The 17,712-nt window shown below is 40.8% G+C and overlaps 1 protein-coding gene across 1 annotated transcript in view; it reads right to left on the bottom strand.

The window, feature by feature from the left end:
• Positions 1-1,135: 1,135 nt before the first annotated feature.
• Positions 1,136-17,712, bottom strand: part of GPIHBP1 (glycosylphosphatidylinositol anchored high density lipoprotein binding protein 1) — a 29,109-nt gene continuing 12,532 nt past the window's right edge. The window contains exons 6-7 of the mRNA XM_044684549.1: positions 9,487-9,603; positions 1,136-4,244 (exon numbers count right to left, since the gene is read on the bottom strand). Coding sequence (XP_044540484.1) covers positions 4,012-4,244; positions 9,487-9,603 — 350 coding nt within the window. The 3' untranslated portion in view covers positions 1,136-4,011. The remainder of the gene's footprint in view (positions 4,245-9,486; positions 9,604-17,712) is intronic.

Raw genomic sequence — 17,712 nt, 5'->3', positions numbered from 1 at the left:
AGATATCCTACTAGAATAGTTTTATTGTCTAGTTTCCCTTGTAATTAATTTAACTTTTACCTTTAAGTATTTAGATGCTATGCCATTTGGTGCAAATATCAGTATTAATATTTTTGTATATGTTGGCATTGATATTACTTCTTTGTCTATAGCAACTTTTGGCAAGGTATAGTTTCCCTGATTATCCTTTCAAATTAGGTATTTTTCTGCTTTTGCTTTGTCAGGGATCATGATTGCTATTCTTGCCTTTTTTTCTTCTAAAGTGGTAATGGCAAACCTATGACATGTGTGTCAGCACTGATACATGCAGCCATTTTTGATGACACACAACTGCATGCATACAAACAGAGAAGTATGGGGCCACATGCTGAGGATGAAACATTTGCTGTAGTGTAGTGTAGACACTCTGTGCACTATAAATGACAATTCTACCTATATTAATTTACCCATTTTGGTTTATTAAATGCAGTTATATATTACAATCATACATTTTTGTCATTTAAACTATAAATATTGTGAAATTATGGTTTTTTTCTCAAAGTGACACACCACCCAAGTTATGCTTGTTTTTTTGGCAAATTTTGACACACGAAGCTCAAAATGTTGCCCATCACTGTTCTAAAGCATAACAGATTCTGCTTCCAATGCTTTAACTGTGTATGTCTTTTTGTTTCTAGTGTGTTTCTTGTAAACAACATGTTGTTGGATTCTGGTTTTTAAACCATTCTGCTATCTGCTTTTGTTTTATGGGCTAATTCATTCCATTCACATATATACTTATGAATACTAACTGCATTTTACCCTCAGCCAGTTTTCTTCTGTTTGTCCTTCTTTCTTTCTCTTTTTCTGCCCTATCCCTCCTCAAAAGTCTGTTTTGATTCTGACCCTATCCTCCCACAATCCACCCCACTTTCTATCAGTGTCCCTTCTATTATCCCTTTCTCCTCCTGTTTCTCTGTTGGGTAAGATAGATTTCTGTATCCACCTAAGTTTTTATATATGTATATTCTTCCCTCATTGAACCAGTTCAGATGAAAGTGAGGTTCAAGTATTATCCCATTTTCCCGTAAAAGTATTTCCTTGTGTGCCTATTCTTCTTCCTCACCCTCTCCCATTGTATTCCTCTTTCTCCCTCCCTCCTTTTTTTTTTAGATTAGTTGCTAAATTTTTGTACCCTGAGGAATGTTTCCCACAGTTCCAAAACTTCCTTGCATAATTTGCATCCATGACTGTTTTATTATTATTATTATTATTAAGCTCTACCACCCACATTTTGGACCCCATGTTTGGTTACCTTGAAAGGAAGGATGAAAAGAGTACTGCCTTAGGGGCAGGAAATCTGAGCTCAAATCCTGCTAACATTTGCCACCTGTTTGATTATGGACAAACCACAACTTCTCAGAAGTGCAGTTCCTCCTTTGCAAAAAGAGAATACTAATATTTGAACTATCTGCATCACAAAGTTGTTGTGAGGTTGTCAGTTTGAAAATTTTAAAGATGTGGGTTATAGGAAAAAGGGAAAGAGGAAGGGGAATTTCTGATGGACATAGAAAGAAGAATAGAAAAGAAACATTTCCTTTCTGTGAATTAACTTGTCTTGTTCTATCTAAGGTTTTACTCCTTGGGTTTTAGGTTTGATTTATGACACAAAATTTAGAATGCAATATCAATTGAATTTAATGCTCCATAGATTTGGAAGCTACTATTGTTATTTCTCTGTTTACTCTCTGATCTCAATCCTTACTGGCATCAGTTGAGTATCATCCGTTATCCTGTGAACATCCTGATATGTCACAGAACAGCCGAAGTTTTGGACCTTGTCCCACGTTTCTTAGGATGGTTTCTCCCCTCAGGTCTTGTGACTGCTCTGATCCCTGGTATGTGTTAGGTGGGGTTGTCCCTCCCTCTCACAGATGAACTCAACATGGTGTTGTGAATTTAGAGTCAAGTATGTGGGTTTGAATCTTGCCTCCATAATCTACTTCGTGTGTGACCTTGAATAATTCACTTCTGTCTAGGCCTCAGTTTTTCTCCACCTATAAAGTGAAGGGATTAATTATGGGAAACTATTTGAAATTATGCAAAAAATTATCTAAATTATTCATGTTTTTTGACACAGTGAAGACTTGTACATACCCTCAGAAGCCAATGGCAATATATAACCATATATAACAGAGTAGCATTCTTTGTGGTAGCAAGGACCTTGGAAACAAAGTGAATGTCCAATAATAAAGGAATGACTGACTAAATTATAGTATATGAACACAATAGAATATTATTACTCTATAAGAAATGACAAATATACAGAATTCAGAGAAACATGGGAAGACATATGAATTGAAGCGGAGTGAAAAGAGAAGAGCCAAGCGAATAACATATATATGACTACAATAATGTAAACAAAACAACATCAAAAAGCTCTTGATGTTATATTAATTACACCAACTAATCCTGGTCCTACAGAAAAGAGAGGAAAACACTTTCTTCCTTTGAGCAGAGAGGTGGAGCAGTACAGGTGAGGAACAATATATGTACTATTGCATAGCTACTTTGTGGTTTCACTTCAAATTTTCTTTTTAAAAGAACAAATTCAAAGGAGAGGTGGTATACTTGGGGAAAGTTCTGATATTAAAAACACATAAATAAAAGTTATTGCATGGGGAGAAACAATTGATAAACTGTTCTTCAAGGAATGTACTATGTGAATGGGTTTGTTGGGTAACAACTATTGTGTTATAACAAAATATCTCTTCACATTATAGAAAAAAAAGAATAAATAAAATGGGGTTGGGAAGGTTTGGACCTCTCTAAGATTCCTTCCAGCTCTGAATTCTTTAACATTTAACCTGGAGAAATCATAAGATGTGAGTGTATCTCTGACAAATATTGAAAATGGTCCCCCCAATATGTGCTACTGCCTTCCTACACTTTCACTAAAATGCCTAGGCACTAATCTGTCACAAATTTAATCCCAATAACCTATAGAATATAAAATTTTGGCTTTAAACATATATACATTTGCAAAAAGTTATATGAAAAAGTGTCCCTTGTTCCCTCTGACCCTTGCATGTTATGCCCTAGGCAGCTGCCTACCTTGCCTATTCCTAGTTCTGGCTGGGCCAACTGGCAGGTAGCATGTCAGAGTGGGAAGGGATCTTACAAACCACAGTCTAGCTCTCTCCCTTTAAAGTTGAGGAAATAGGTCATGGAGAGGAGCAGGGATCTGTCAGATGCTTGTGTCATTGGAGGATTTGAATCCTGCTGTCTATTAAGGAAACCAAAACTTTATTATCAGACATCAGTACTCCGGTCATGAGGATAGACAGGAAGGATAAAAATGCTTTGAGGTCGGTGGGATTTCTATCAAAAATGACTGGCCCAGGAAACATTTTGTTCTTTCATGACTCTCCCCACCGCCCAAACACACATTAGACCTTTGTTCTACAGTCCCATTTGGAGCTATGGCATTAAAGATGGGCCCCAAGATACAGGAGCTGGTTTCTAGATTGTCCCTCATCACCTACCCTCTCTTCTTCCCTACAGGAAGACTGAGGCAGGGAGACGCCAGGGAGACTTGAGTACAATCCTAGAAGTCTGCACATTTCTGCCCTGTAACTTGGTTTCCGGAGACAGACAAGCTGGCCTGAGGGAAGCTTCCTCCTTCCTTAGGTGCCCTCCCATCTGAGAAAGCAATTCTGTCACATTATGTTAGAGCTGGAAGACACCTTAGAACACAGAACACGGAAACGTCAGAGCAGAGAGAGACTTTAGGTCATGGAACATGGAATGGGAGAACATACAACATGGACTGTCAGAGAACCTAGCATGTCAGAGGTCTGAACACAAACAGAATGTTAGAGCAGAAAAGGATTTTGGTAGAACATAGCATTTCCAAAACAAAGACTGTGGGCTTGGGGGACAAGGAGGAGAAGGGCCAGAGGGCATGGGGCATCTGGGGCTCTGGAAGGAGGGAGGGACATACAGCAGAGTGCAGTCCTGGGGTGGCTCCTCTCAGAGGTCTCTCCCCAGCATGCCCAGGATGACCACCCCCAGACTCATCAGAATGCCCCCACAGTTGGAGGAGCCCTTTGCTCTCAGTCTTGGGACTCGGCCTTTTATCCACAAGGGATTGCACAAGTCAAACTGGCAGCAGGACATGGTCACGTGAGTCCCGTCTATGATCTTGGTGGCTTCTTGGCAGGTATCTGAGCACCACGCCGAGTAGGTGGTAAAGAACTTGGACTCTGCATAGGAGGGAGGGGGCAGTGAGAAGGCTGGGAGGTCATGGCTGCAGGCTGGGCCTCCTAGGGAGAGGGTAGCTCCAGCTTTCCCTCGTTAGGGCAGGGGGTTGGGCAGAGGCTGTGGTGATGGGGAGAAGGACTCAGTAATCCAGACTTGCCGTAGGACCAAGCAGGGAACCCTAGAGATACTTTGAACTTCAAACTGTCACTTCATTTTGACAGCTGTTCTCCATTATCCCTCTTGTTTAGGGGAGCCGAGTAGGGGATGGGGCTCTGGAACATTCAGGGAGTTTCTTCTCTGCCTGTCATATTTTTCAGATAAGCAGGCATATTTCTGTTCTGTAGGAAGCAGGGAATCCCGCCTATTTCTGGTCCCCCTTCAATGGAGTCAGATTAAGGTCTTGCTTTTCATGGATCCCCATCCTCAGAAATTTCAACCTTGGAGAATAAGGGTCATGCCAGGCCTCCCCACCCCACATCTCCCCTTATCTATCCATTCCTTCCAGAGAGGATGAGGAAGAGGGCTTGCCGTCCCCAAATAGAGGGCCACCCACTCCATCTATCACTTACTCTATCCTCCATCCCATCTCTCAACTTCTACCTCCTCTTCCCAAGTCGTGCAGCTACAAGTCTCTTTGGCTTCAGAAGAAGGCACGTAGAAAGATAGCATAAAGGAAAAAAACTTCCAAATGGGACTTGGGGAAGCTGGTTCTAATTCTGCCTTTGCTTCTAACTTACTGTATAAGTTATTTTCACTCTTTAGGAGGAGTTTTATTCTCTAAGAAAGAAGAAGATTGGATGAACTGTTTTCTAAGGCTCTGTCTAGGTCTGAGATTCTTTAATGCTATCTGAGGAACTTTTTCCCCTTGAAGGGTTGGAAACTGAATGTGTCTGCTCTATAGGGAAAAGTGATTGGGTTTTAACATGGAAGCCTGGAGTGGGAAATATTGAATACAGATAAATCAAGCACCAATGATAGAATCTCAGATATCCCTATGTAGAAGTGATTTTATGGTCTGTCCTTAGGCCTTGCTAATAAAACTATGTTGAAGGCAGAAATTTTGCCTATAATATCATTATATACAAAGAGATATTCTATTGAGGAAATGTAGGAATTCCAAAGGGAAAATATGTTTAAAAACTTTCAGTTTGTGGGCAATAAAGGAAGAAACAGAGGAGATGATGTTATCAGAATATTATAAAGGCCACTTGGAGAGAAGGATGAAATAGAGGAGGATTTTGGTGAAGAAATCACGAAGTTGTCCAGGATACGTACTTTTCCATTGTGGGGGACTTCAGCTATTCAGAGACTTGCTGTAGTTCTCCCCATGTCAGTTGTAGAATAGTCATCAAATTCTTGACTTACCTTAAGGATAATTTCATCCTTCAAAAAAGTAGAGGAAGTAAGGAGTGGGGACTACTATTCTGGACTTGATTCTGTCCAAATAGGTGATATTGAAGGAGAAATGATGGGCACTATAGTGGAGCATGGCATGGGAAGAAAAGGTAAGTGACCACCACATCACAGAGCTTAGGATACAGGAGAGGAAAGCTGGCTTAGTTTGATCCACAACCTAGATTTGGGGAGATCTAACTTTAAAGAGTAGAGAGTAGAAGAAAGGTAGAATCTACCAGCCTAATATTCTGGAGGGAAAGGTTTCCTAAGAGAGATTGTAAGCCTTTATAGATGAATTTCTGAAGAGATCAATATGATTCTGATGGAGAGGAAAAGGAACAACAATCTAGATAGCTATAAATAATCTACATCACTATAAAATATATATATATATATGTGTGTGTGTGTAAAATATATATAATCTATATAGCTATAAAGGGAATTAATCAACCAAGTTAAAAAAAAGATATCTAAAAGAATGACAGGTAATGGGGAAGAGTACAAAGCAGTAGTCTTGCCTTGTAAGAAGAGAATCAGCCAAATGAGTTAAGGCTGATAGTTAAGGTTAAGGTTAAGGCAAGAAGAATGTTTTCTTTTACCTTACCCACTCCCCACATACTCTTCCATCTTTCTCTTCTGACTCCAGACATTTTCACTGGCTGTCCCCCTATGTGTCCTCCTCTCCACTTCATGGCTTCCTTGACTTCCTTTAAGTCTCATCTAAACTAACACCTTTTATGAGAAGCCTTTCTTGATCTCCTTCCATTCTTTTATTCCTTTTCTTGATTATTTCCAACATGTCCTGTTTATAGGTTGTTTATACATGGTTATTTGCATGTTTTCTCTCCCATTAGCCTGTGAGCTCTGGAGAACAGGGACTGACCATCTTTTGCTTCTTTTTGCATCCCTATCACTTAGCACAATGTCTAGCACACACACACACACACAGTAGGTGCTTAATAAATATTTATTGAATGGTTGATCCGTTCTGGTCCTCCCAGTGGCTAAATATTTTTCCACTCTGAAATTAATGACTTTTTTTTTAGTTTTTTTTTAACCCTTAACTTCTGTGTATTGACTTATAGGTGGAATAATGATTTATTTTTTATATATTCTGTAATTACTTGTATGTGTGCTTGTTATATCTCTTTTCCATCACCTTTTCTAAGAGAATATAAACTCCTTGCAGCCAAAGAATTGTCTTTTATTAGCCTATTGGCCAAAAACTAATCACATAGCCTTCTGGGAGATATAATTCATTTAACTCTCTTATTATGGAAGAAGATAGAGGGAACATCATTTGAGGCTGAGTGATGGCTGGCAGTTTTGAGTTTTTTAAAAAATTCTTTGTTATAAAACATGACTTTCTGAGAGGGAGCTATATTGGGAAATGTAGAAAAGGTGATGTAAAAACAAAAGATATTCACAAAAAAGTTAAAACTATAAGAGAAAGATCAAAGAAGGGATAAGACAATTACTTGGATAGATAGGATGATGACAAAAGATGGAAATAAGAAGGCATTAAATATCTAACTCACATGTTTCTTCTATTTCTGCAGTTCTCAGGATCTTTGGACTTCAAAAGTTAGAACAATGCAGTTTAACTAGGAGTTGAAACCCAAAGGAGTGAGAAGATGTTAAAAGAGCATTGAGTGATATATATAGTGAGTTCAGGCCTAGATGAACTATATCTTAGAGGAGCTAAGAAAAAGGCAGATATGATTGCAGAATTTTTGTTACCAATCTTTGAAAGATAGAAACAAGGGAACAAATATTTATTAAACATCTACTATATGCTAGGCACTGTGCTAAGTGGTTTATAAGTATTATCTCATTTGATCCTTACAACAACCCTGGAACATAAGTGCTATTATCCTCATTTTACAGTTGAAGAAACTGAAGCAAACAGAGATTAAGTGATTAGTCTAGGATTACAAGAATAGTAAGTATCTGAGGCAGGATTTGAACTCAGGTCTTCCTGACTTCAGGGTCTGGTACTCTATCCATGGTAGCTACCCAGAAGTCTATATATAATCTTTGAAAGATCACAAAGAATAGGACAAATATCAACTTGAAAAGGGGAAATATACAAGATTTCAAAAATGGGGAAGTGAGTAGATTCTGTTTGCTGTGGGTCCAAAACCTTTTCTTTAGTTCCTGGCAAAATTCTAGAGCATATATATTTTTAAACCCTTACCTTCCATCTTAGAATCAATACTGTGTATTGGTTCCAAGGCAGAAGAGTGGTAAGGGTAGGCAATGGGGGTCAAGTGACTTGCTAGTCACCCAGCTAGGAAGTGTCTGAGGTCAGATTTGAACCTAGGACCTCCCGTCTCTGGGCCTGGCTCTCAATCCACTGAGCTACCCAGCTGCCTCCTAAAGCATATTTTTTAATGGGAATTTCTAAGCATCTAGAAAGAAAAATGATACTCATTATGAGCCAGCATGGCAGCCATCATTAAGAAAAGGTCCTGTTAGACTTGCCTCATTTCCTTTGTTGATATGGTTACTACTAGATTGGTAGATTAAAGGAAAACTAAACAGACTGAATATACTCTGATTTTGGCCAAAACCTCCTCCCCTCAAAACAAAACAGGAAACAAAACACCTTGACAAAATCTCTCACACAAGCTTTACTGACAAGGGTTAGACAATAGTAGAACTATTGCACTACAATAGCAGAATCAGTTGAATGTCTGGAATCAATTCAAAAATTGAATTTTACTAGTGTAGGATGGGGAAATATGGGATGGTAATGGATCCTTGGGTGAGAAATGTGGTGGTTTTAGTAAACTTCAAGCTCAATAAGTCGACAGTGGGATACGACAGGCAAAAAAGCCAAGAAATTTAGAGAAAAAGGGGCTCAGAGTCAGAAAGTGATTATCCCTTTCTCCTCTGTCCTGATCAGGCCCTTGTGTTTATTTCTGGGCTCCAAGCCGGGCATTGACAAGCTGGAATGTGCCCAGAAGAGGGCGCCCAAGATGGTGAGAAGCCTAGAGATGCCATATAAGGCTGGGTTAAAGGAAAGGAAGATGCTTAGTTAGGAGAAAAGACTTAACCAATGAGATCCCCCTTGTTGTCTTCAGTTATTTGAGAGGCTGTCATAAGAAAGAAGGTTTCGATTTCTTCTGCTTGGGACCACTGAACAGGACCAATGTGCTGGTGTAGTTTGGGGTCAGGGCAAATTACTAATAATTGGATTGTCTCAGAAAAGAATGGGCTGCCTGGGGCAGAAGTTGAAACCCCCTCATTGGAACTCATCAGGCAGAGGCTGTATGATTTCTTATTGCATGAAAGGGGGATCCATGCTAAGGTACAGGTTGAACTACATGGCTTCTGAGATCCTTATAACTGAGATTCTATGAACCCTACAGTTCTAAGGAAATGGGAATCATTATTATTATTATTATCCATGGTGACAGTAACCAAGGCAGAACAACAACTTGGTTCTCCTTTCCTTAGACTGAGGGGCCATGAATGTGGAGAGATCCTAGAAGACAGAGAAGGAAAAAGGGAAAGACACAGAGGAAGGGAGTGGCAATCAGACCAGATCAGAGAATCATGGGATAACAGAAATAGTATGTGTCTTAGAATATAGAATGTCAGAGCTAGAAAGTCTCAGAGGTCCTTCCTTTTCAGAAAGTCACCTTTCTTCTATAGATGGGAAACTAAAGTTTAGGGGGAGATGACAGACTCAGTGGTAAAGTTGGGACTCAAACCCAAGTCTCCAAACTTTCAGTCCAGGGTTCTTATCAGGCTACCTATTTAAGTCCTTCCCCTCAGCTTACACTGTTTCCATGAGGAACAGTCTCTCTTGTCCAATACGGGTTCCCCTTCCCCACCACTCACCTGCGTTCCCTTTGGAGATGATGGTTTTGCAGAAGGACTTAGCAGATGGGCAGGTTTGGATCTTATTACAGCTTTCCTCATTGGGCACTGACTCACAGGTGTAGCATTCTAGAGAGCCTGGAGACACGAGGGTGAGGGCAAAGGTGAGAGGAGACAGATGCTTTCTCTAGGTTTTATAGGATAAAATTCAAAAGTGGTCAGCAATATGGCTCCAATCTTCCTTTCCAGTAATATGAAATAATTGCATTCCTCCCTTTCATATTCTCTGAACATTAACCAAAGGGGTCAACTAGCTGTTTCCTAACATCATCTTATTATTTTCCTTCTGCTATTCATTTGCCCAGGCCCTGGGTCTCTCTACCCACTGAAAATCTATCTGAACTAATGAGTTTGTGAGTGTGAATCAAAGCATATTTTTTCACTTTCTTTCCCTGCCTATGCTTTTTGTTTGTTTATGTGGGTTTTGTATATTGTTGTTGTTGTTGTTGCAACATGGCTGATTTGGAATTTAGGATTGCATGACAGCGTATGTATAATTGATATCATATTGCTTGCCTTCACAATGGGTTGGGAGGGAGAGAGAGAATTCAGATCTCAAAACTTTTAAAAATGAATCTTAGGGGGCAGCTGGGTAGCTCAGTGGATTGAGAGCCAGGCCTAGAGATGGGAGGTCCTAGGTTCAAATCTGGCCTCGGACACTTCCCAGCTGTGTGACACTGGGCAAGTCACTTGACCCCCATTGCCTACCCTTACTACTCTTCTGCCTTGGAGCCAATACACAGTATTGACTCCAAGACGGAAGGTAAGGGTTTAAAAAAATGAATCTTAAAAAATGTGAGAAATATTTAAGAAAATAAATAAAAATATAATTTAAAAAGAGTCTTTTCTTCCTTCAAACCTCAGTTCAGTTGCCACTTTTTCTTTGAAGTCTTTCTTGATTGTACCCCCTCATTGCTTTTACCCTTTTTATATTTTATCTTGTGTTTCTATATTTATCATGTTTTTGTCATATCTCTCCTAAAAGAGTGTAAGTGCCTTGAAGGACTGTCATTTGCTAGTGCCTAGCATAGTATCTTATACCAGCTTAATACACATTTGTTGAATTGTTGAAGGAAAACAGAGTTGGAAGAAAGCTCATTGGAGAGAGAGCGGGAAAGTAGGTAAGTTGAGGGGGTCTCCTTTTCTACCTATATGGTTTGTTCCTACTTCCACATTTTTGCTTTGTAGTCAGCTTTTTCATCCCCATCATCCCATGCCTTTTCTTCCTCTCTTTCTATCTAAACATTAACCATTGTTCAAAAGCCACTTCCTTGATTACTCCAGCCCTCAGACTTCTCCCTTCTTTGAACTCTCAGGTTCACTGTCTGAAACTTGCATCTGACACAGCTTTGGCTTCTGATTGCCAGGGTCCCCTGACCTCTCATGTCCCAATAATCGTGAAGAGCTCAGAACGTGTTTTCAAGGTTACAACTCACTGAGCCTATCACAGTCATCTGCTTAAGGTCGCAAGCAGTTCACACCCAGTCCAGGACATGAGACTTCTCCAGAGGTACAAACAACACAGGAGGACAGACACCAATTCTGCTCTTCTTCTCGGATCTTCTCCTTCCTCTGTTGTCAACACATCCAGCTTTTTAACCATAGTTTAAAGGCTAGTTTAAGGAATGCTAGTCTGGAGGTCTGGACCTTCTCTGGTTTTATCTACCAGGAGGTGGGCTCAGAGTGGGAAGGGAGTAGTGACTTTTCTAGGACCGCTGGTAGAAAATGCTGGTTTCCCACTCAATAGTTCAACTTCCTTGCCTTCCTGATAGTGCTAATACATATATTTCCTGGTTCAACTCCTTAATGGACTTGTATACCCCAGGAATCTTGTTGGTGAGGGTGTTCTTTCCATTGGTGCTGTTAGCATCCTTCCATTCCCCCCTGCCTTCTCATCAAGTGGGATCCTTGAACATGGCCTTTCTAGAAGTCTTCTATAGAAAATCTACCCAAGGTACTGAAGGCCTTCCTCTGGTTGAACCAATAGAATGCAAATTCCTGGAAGACAGGGGCAGCTAGGTATCTTAGTGTATAGAGTGACAAGTCTGAAGTCAGGAAGACCCGAGTTTAAATCTGGCCTCAGACATTTACCAGCTATGTGATCTTGGATAAGTCACTTAAGCTCTATCCACCTCAGTTTCCTTGTCTGTAAAGTGTGGATAATAATAATACCAGAGTTGTGAGGATCACTTGAGAATAAAAATTGTATTCTTTTGAGATTGTGGCATTCCATGATCCACAGCCATAGGCACCTCTACTTGCGTGTATGTATTTTAAAGGGTCTTATAGAACGGAGCAGTATGAGATTGGTAGTGGGGACTGTCTGGTATTATTTCATTAATTTTGAGGTGTTTTAACTCCTCTTCCAAACTATGGGCTCCCAGAGAGGCCCTTGGGGAACAGTGGAGAGAACACTGGAAGTGGAGTTGAGACTGTTTTCAGGCTGAAGCTTTGATATTTACTAGTGGGACATGGACAAATTACCTCATCTCTTTGGCATCAGTTTTTCCATCCTTAAAATGGAAGTGATCATTTTTGGACTCTACTTAATAAAGTTGTTGTGGCTAAAGAAAGGACTTTGGCAAAAAAGGACTTTTGGCAAAAAAAAAAAGGACTTATTGCAAAGTATGATAGAAAGAGAGCTATTATGACACTGTCTCTCTCACAGTGTGCCATATCACCCTTATCATATAGTTGGACATAAGTTGAGGTTCAGGCAATCAAAAGCAGTCAACAAATATTTCTTGGAGGCCCAGCATTTCAAAGGGTCTGGGTGAGCTCAAAATCTGGATTGGGAGAACAGGTTCATATGAAAGACTAATTTAAAAATGGGACATCCTATGGCAACTCACCCTCAGCCTTATACAAATGGAGCTCATCATCTTCCCTTGCCAAATGAGCTCCTTCTCCTGAAGTCTCTGTCTCTGTCTCTGTTGATAGCACCACTATCTTCTCAGCCACTCAGAGAATGGGGCAGAACAGAAGGATGATCACTGGCTTTACTGTCAGATTATCTGGATTCAGGATCCAGTGCTTCCATTGACAAGCTAGGCTATTTTGGGTGCAAATCCCCAGCTTTCTGAGTCTCAGTTTCCTCATCTGTGAAAGAGGGATAATTACTATTCTCCTCACAGAGTTGTTGAGAGGAAAGTGATTTGTAAATCACTATAGGAATATGAGCTCTACAACATGCCCCAAGCTACTCTTCCTTCTTATTTCAAACAGCTTCTCTTGTAGGCGAACCAAAGGGCTAAATGACTGGATAGAGAAATGTCAGTGTAAGCTAATTGTAGCATATTAACAGCTATCACTTGCATGCTAGAAAAGGCATGTTTTATCCATATCTTATCCCCAAAAGCAGGTGATCGAGGCTTAAAGCAAGAATGAGAGGTCATAGATACTACTTGTTATCCCCCAAACACATCCACACTTTTCTGCCTCATCTACATGGGGTCTTCCCTCTACCATTTCTGCCTGTTGAAATTCTGCCCATTTCCCAAGCCTCAGCCCAGATACCAAATTATTTTATTTCTGTTGAGGGTGCCATTATTCTTCCCATAATCCAAGTTTGCAGCTCTGGAGTCATCCTTGACTTCTTACTTTCCCTATCCAGTCAATGGCTAAATCTTGTTCTTTCTGCACCCACAACACCTCTCCCATCTGTTTCCTTCTTTTCACTTCTATGGTCATCACCTTAATTCAGTCTCATTTTCCCCTCTTCCCCATTTACCGGGACTATTGCAAAGGCTTACTAATCGGCCTTCTTGCCTCAAGTCATCTTCCCTCACCAACTCCAAGCTTCAACTTACCAACTTTCAATTTACCAATTCCATGCTCTATGTCCCTTGCCATTTTTCACTCTAGTCTATCCTCCACTTAGCCATTAAAGTGAGCTTCCTAAAACACAGTCCTGGCCATGTCATTACTTTATTCAATAAACCCCAGGGGCTCTCTATTACTTCTTGGATCAAACAGAAAATCCTGTTTGACTTTTCAATCTCTGGCCCTTCCTATCTTTCCAGCCTTCTTACATCTTATTCCCCTCCACATATTCATCAAGTCAGTCACACTGGCCTCCTTGCTGTCCTTCACACAAAACCTTCCACCTCCTGACTGGGCATTTTCTCTGGCTGTCTCCCATACCTGGAAAGTTCTCCTTCATCCTTTCTATCTCCTGGCTTCCTTGGCTTCTTTCAAGTCTCAGTGAAAGTCCTATCTTCTACATGAAATCTTTTTAGCTCTTCCTTCATGTGAGTGCCTTCCCTATGCTGAATATCTCTAATTTATCCTTTATCTACTTATTTGTACAGAGCTATTTACATGTTATCTTTTCTATTAGATTGTGACTTCCTTCCTTCCTTCTTTCCTTTCTTCCCACAGTGCTTGACACAAAGTAGTTGTTTAACAAACACTTGGGGGGAGCTGGGTGGCTCAGTGGATTGAGAGCCAGGCCTAGAGATGGGAGGTCCCAGGTTCAAATCTGGCCTTAGACACTTCTTAGCTGTGTGACCCTGGGCAAGTCACTTAACCCCCATTGCCTAGCCCTTACTGCTCTTGCCTTAGAACCAATACACAGTATTGATTCTAAGACAGAAGGTAAGGGTTAAAAAAAAACCAGCTATTACCTTAAATGCTTGTTGACCTCCAAACTAAATTATGAAGTCCCCAAAGGACAGAACTGGGTCTCTACCTCCTGTCTCCGTTATGGACTGGGGACATATAACAGATTTATTGATGGACTGACTGACAAAGAGAAAGATTATTAGATTATGGTCCAGAGCTAGAAAGGACTTCAGAGATTATTTTGTCTAACCTGCTCATTTTACATATGGAGAAAATGAGTTGTGGAGCTACAAAGTGATTTGTCCAAGGCCACACAGTTAAAGAGGAGTAGCTGAAGGAGATGCAAATCCAAAACTACCTCTTATGAGGATCTCTTGAAGGAATTGCAGATGTGTAAGCTGGAGGAGAAAAGACTAGGAGGTTAGGAAAGATTGATCCTTATGTTCAAGAATAATAAATGTTATTAATATATAGAAGAGGCATTAGGCTTGGTCTTCTTACACTGAAGAGAAGAATTAGGACCTATAGGTGGAATTTGCAATCAGACAAACATAGGCTAGAGGAAAGGAAAAACTTCCTAACAATCAGAACTGTCCAAAAGTGGATTGAGCTGCCCTGAGTGAACAATAGGTAAACCCTTATTGGGCGTGTCATAGGATCATAGCTTTAGAGCTTGTACCTTAGAGATCCCCGAGTTCAACTCCTTCATTTTACAGATGAGGAAGCAGAGTCACAGAGTTAGAATATATTACTTAATCTTTCCCGTCCTCAGTTTCTTTGACTAAAGAGTGACAGGTTTAGACTAGATGTTGTGGAGGAGATTTTTATACAGGTATTAGCTGAGCTAAAGGAAATCTGAAGTCTTTTTAAACTCAGACTCTGCAAACTGAGTCTCCAAATGCTAACACTAATGTGGAGCCAGCAGTTGGGACAAGGGGAGCAGATGGAGGGAAGGGAGAGCAGTAGATGTGGCAGGAAGACAGAAATCTTCCCAAAGGATGTAGTGGTAGCAACGATGGAGCTGGCTCAAAAGAAAATGGAGGCAAGAACAAGCCAAGGAAGACAGCCTGTACCAGGGCAGTGTGTTGTGTTGGCAGCTCCTGTGACTCCTAAGTATTGTTCCTCCCTTCATGGTTCTTTTCTCTCTGGTTCAGCCTTCACACTGATAAAATAATTTTGGACATAACTCTGAAAATATAATCTAGACATAACTGTACACATTTAACTATAACAAAGTAGAATGTGACCATTAGGAATGCATTGAATCCCTGCTAAACTTCAGCAGAAGGGACATTTTGCTTCAGATCCAGAGGAACTCCTGGAAGACCTGATGAGACCAGTTGAACTAGATATTCGAATGGAGGAATCCTAAGGCATCTGGGACATTATCTCTTGAACATTTCTTGGCCTGAACATTTGGGGCTGGTATGCAAATAAGCCAACCCTAAGGTAGATAGCTGGTCCAGAGGTCCAGGCCAGATTCCTGACTGCTGACCATCCAGGGAAGTGTGTTTATAGATCAGAATCCCAAACTGGCCCTATGTAAAAAGAGGTGCTTTGTAATCTGGAATGAGGCCTTCTTCCTTTAGCAAGGTCTTGCCCGTTACTGCTTATTTTCCCACTATGTTCTTTCTTAGATTGCTGTGATATTCCTGGTGAAGGCTCATGATTTTAACAGAAAATGAATGATTTTTAACATCACCAGATGCCCAAGTCATCTTCCTAGTGCACTATTCTGATTGTTCCACTTTTCTACTCAAAGTTGGTTCACCATTACTTGAGGGATCAAGTATAACCTCCTGATAGTGGTGTGAAGGCGCTCTACCACCTGGCTCAGAGATAACCTGTCTAGTTTTATCTCTAACCACCCCCTTTTACAGAATTTATTTTATTTTCATTTTTAAAACCCTTCCTTTCTGACTTAAGAATCAATACTGTGTTCCAAGGCAGAAGAGCAAGAAAGGATAGGCAGTGGAGAATAAGTGACTTGTCCAGGGTCACACAAGTAGGAAGTGTCCAAGGTCAAATTTGAACCCTGGATCTCCCATATCTAGACCTGGCTCTCAATCCACTGAGCCACCTAGCTGTCCCCTTAGGGAATTTATGTATCAGCCAACCTGGCTTACTCTGTTCCATTTTCCTGGATTGGTTTTGTTTATTCCTTCTCCTCCCATTTCAGTCCAAAGAAGTCCCTCCCTTTCTTCAAGGCCCAATTCAGATGCCACCTCCTCCATGAAGTCTTCCTTGATCCTTTATGCCCAAGTGAAAGTGTCCACTCCCTTTTCAAATTTCTCACTGAACTTTGCCTGGACTTCTCTGCCTTTAACTTTCTCCACTTCTTCTACTAAATTGTTTATATATCTGGGCCCCCATTAGATTTAAAGAACAGGCCCTATATCATTCCCCAAACAGTTTAAGTGCCTACAATGTACCAGGTTCTGAAGGAGCTGCAAAGTTTAGATAAGATATTGTCCTTCCTCTTAGGGAGCTCTTAGGCCAACTAGAGAACAATAGGATACACACAAAGATTTTGCCTAACACTTCCTTTGTTGATAAATACATTTGAGAAATGCTGAGGCTGATAGAAGGTTAGTGGGATAAAAATTCAACAGATATAACTCCAGGGCCTTCTACACAGTAGGCACATAACAAACTTTGTGTGGTTGAATTCATTTGAACTGAAGAGATAAAGGGGCCTGCAGATAACACCAGAACAGTCTTGGTGGGAAGAGGGGAAAGGAAGACAATGGCCCAGGGGGTCAGCCAGCTGGGAGCTGGCCAGATGCTGAGACCCCTTCCTTGCCAGGATTTAGGACAGTGCCCACAGGCTCAGGCCTCTGCTGTCACCAGGAAGGAGAACATTCATTTTTTACTTCCTTCTGATAAAGTTCAAGTTTCTCTCTTCTTGAAGGATCAAGGATTTAGGAGCCAGAAGGAACCTTTCAAGTCAACCCCCTCTCATATTGCAGTTGAGGCAACTGAGGCCCGGGGTCACACAGCTAGTATGATCTGAGGTAGGATCTGAACCCGGATTTTCCTATTATACCACGGGGTCTTTCTCTGCCTACTCCTTTCAATTTATGAAAATACCCCTTCCTTTTTTGATGGAGAATTGTAGAAAGTACTGGAGGCAGAAGAGTCCCAGCTTTGACACTTATTAGCTGTGTGACTCTGGACAAGCCCTTTAACTTCTAACTTTTCTGAGCCTTAGTTTCCTCCCCTAAAAAATGGTGACCATATATTTGCAACACCTATTTCGTAGAGTCGTGAGAGAAGGGCTTTGCAAATTTTAAATTGCTTTAGAATATATGTAGTTGAGTTGTTTTCAGTGTTGTATGACCCTTTATGACCCCAAATGGAGTGTTCTTGGCAAAGACACTAGAGTGGTTTGCCATTTCCTTCTCCAACTTATTTTACAGATGAAGAAACTGGAAGCAAGGTGAAGTGACTTGCCCAGGGTCACACAGCTAGTAAGTGTCTAAGGCTGGATTTGAATTGAGGAAGAGGAGTCTTCCTGACTCAGGACTAACACTCTATCCACAATGCCACCTTCTACCCCTCTAGTGGTGTGAATTCTGTTCAAAGCTCACATTCCTCCTTCTGCAGGAAGCCTTCCCTGACTAC

Source organism: Gracilinanus agilis, chromosome 1 (genome assembly GCF_016433145.1).
Source record: "Gracilinanus agilis isolate LMUSP501 chromosome 1, AgileGrace, whole genome shotgun sequence".
Taxonomy (NCBI): domain Eukaryota; kingdom Metazoa; phylum Chordata; class Mammalia; order Didelphimorphia; family Didelphidae; genus Gracilinanus; species Gracilinanus agilis.
This window is presented reverse-complemented; position numbering and strand designations above follow the sequence as displayed.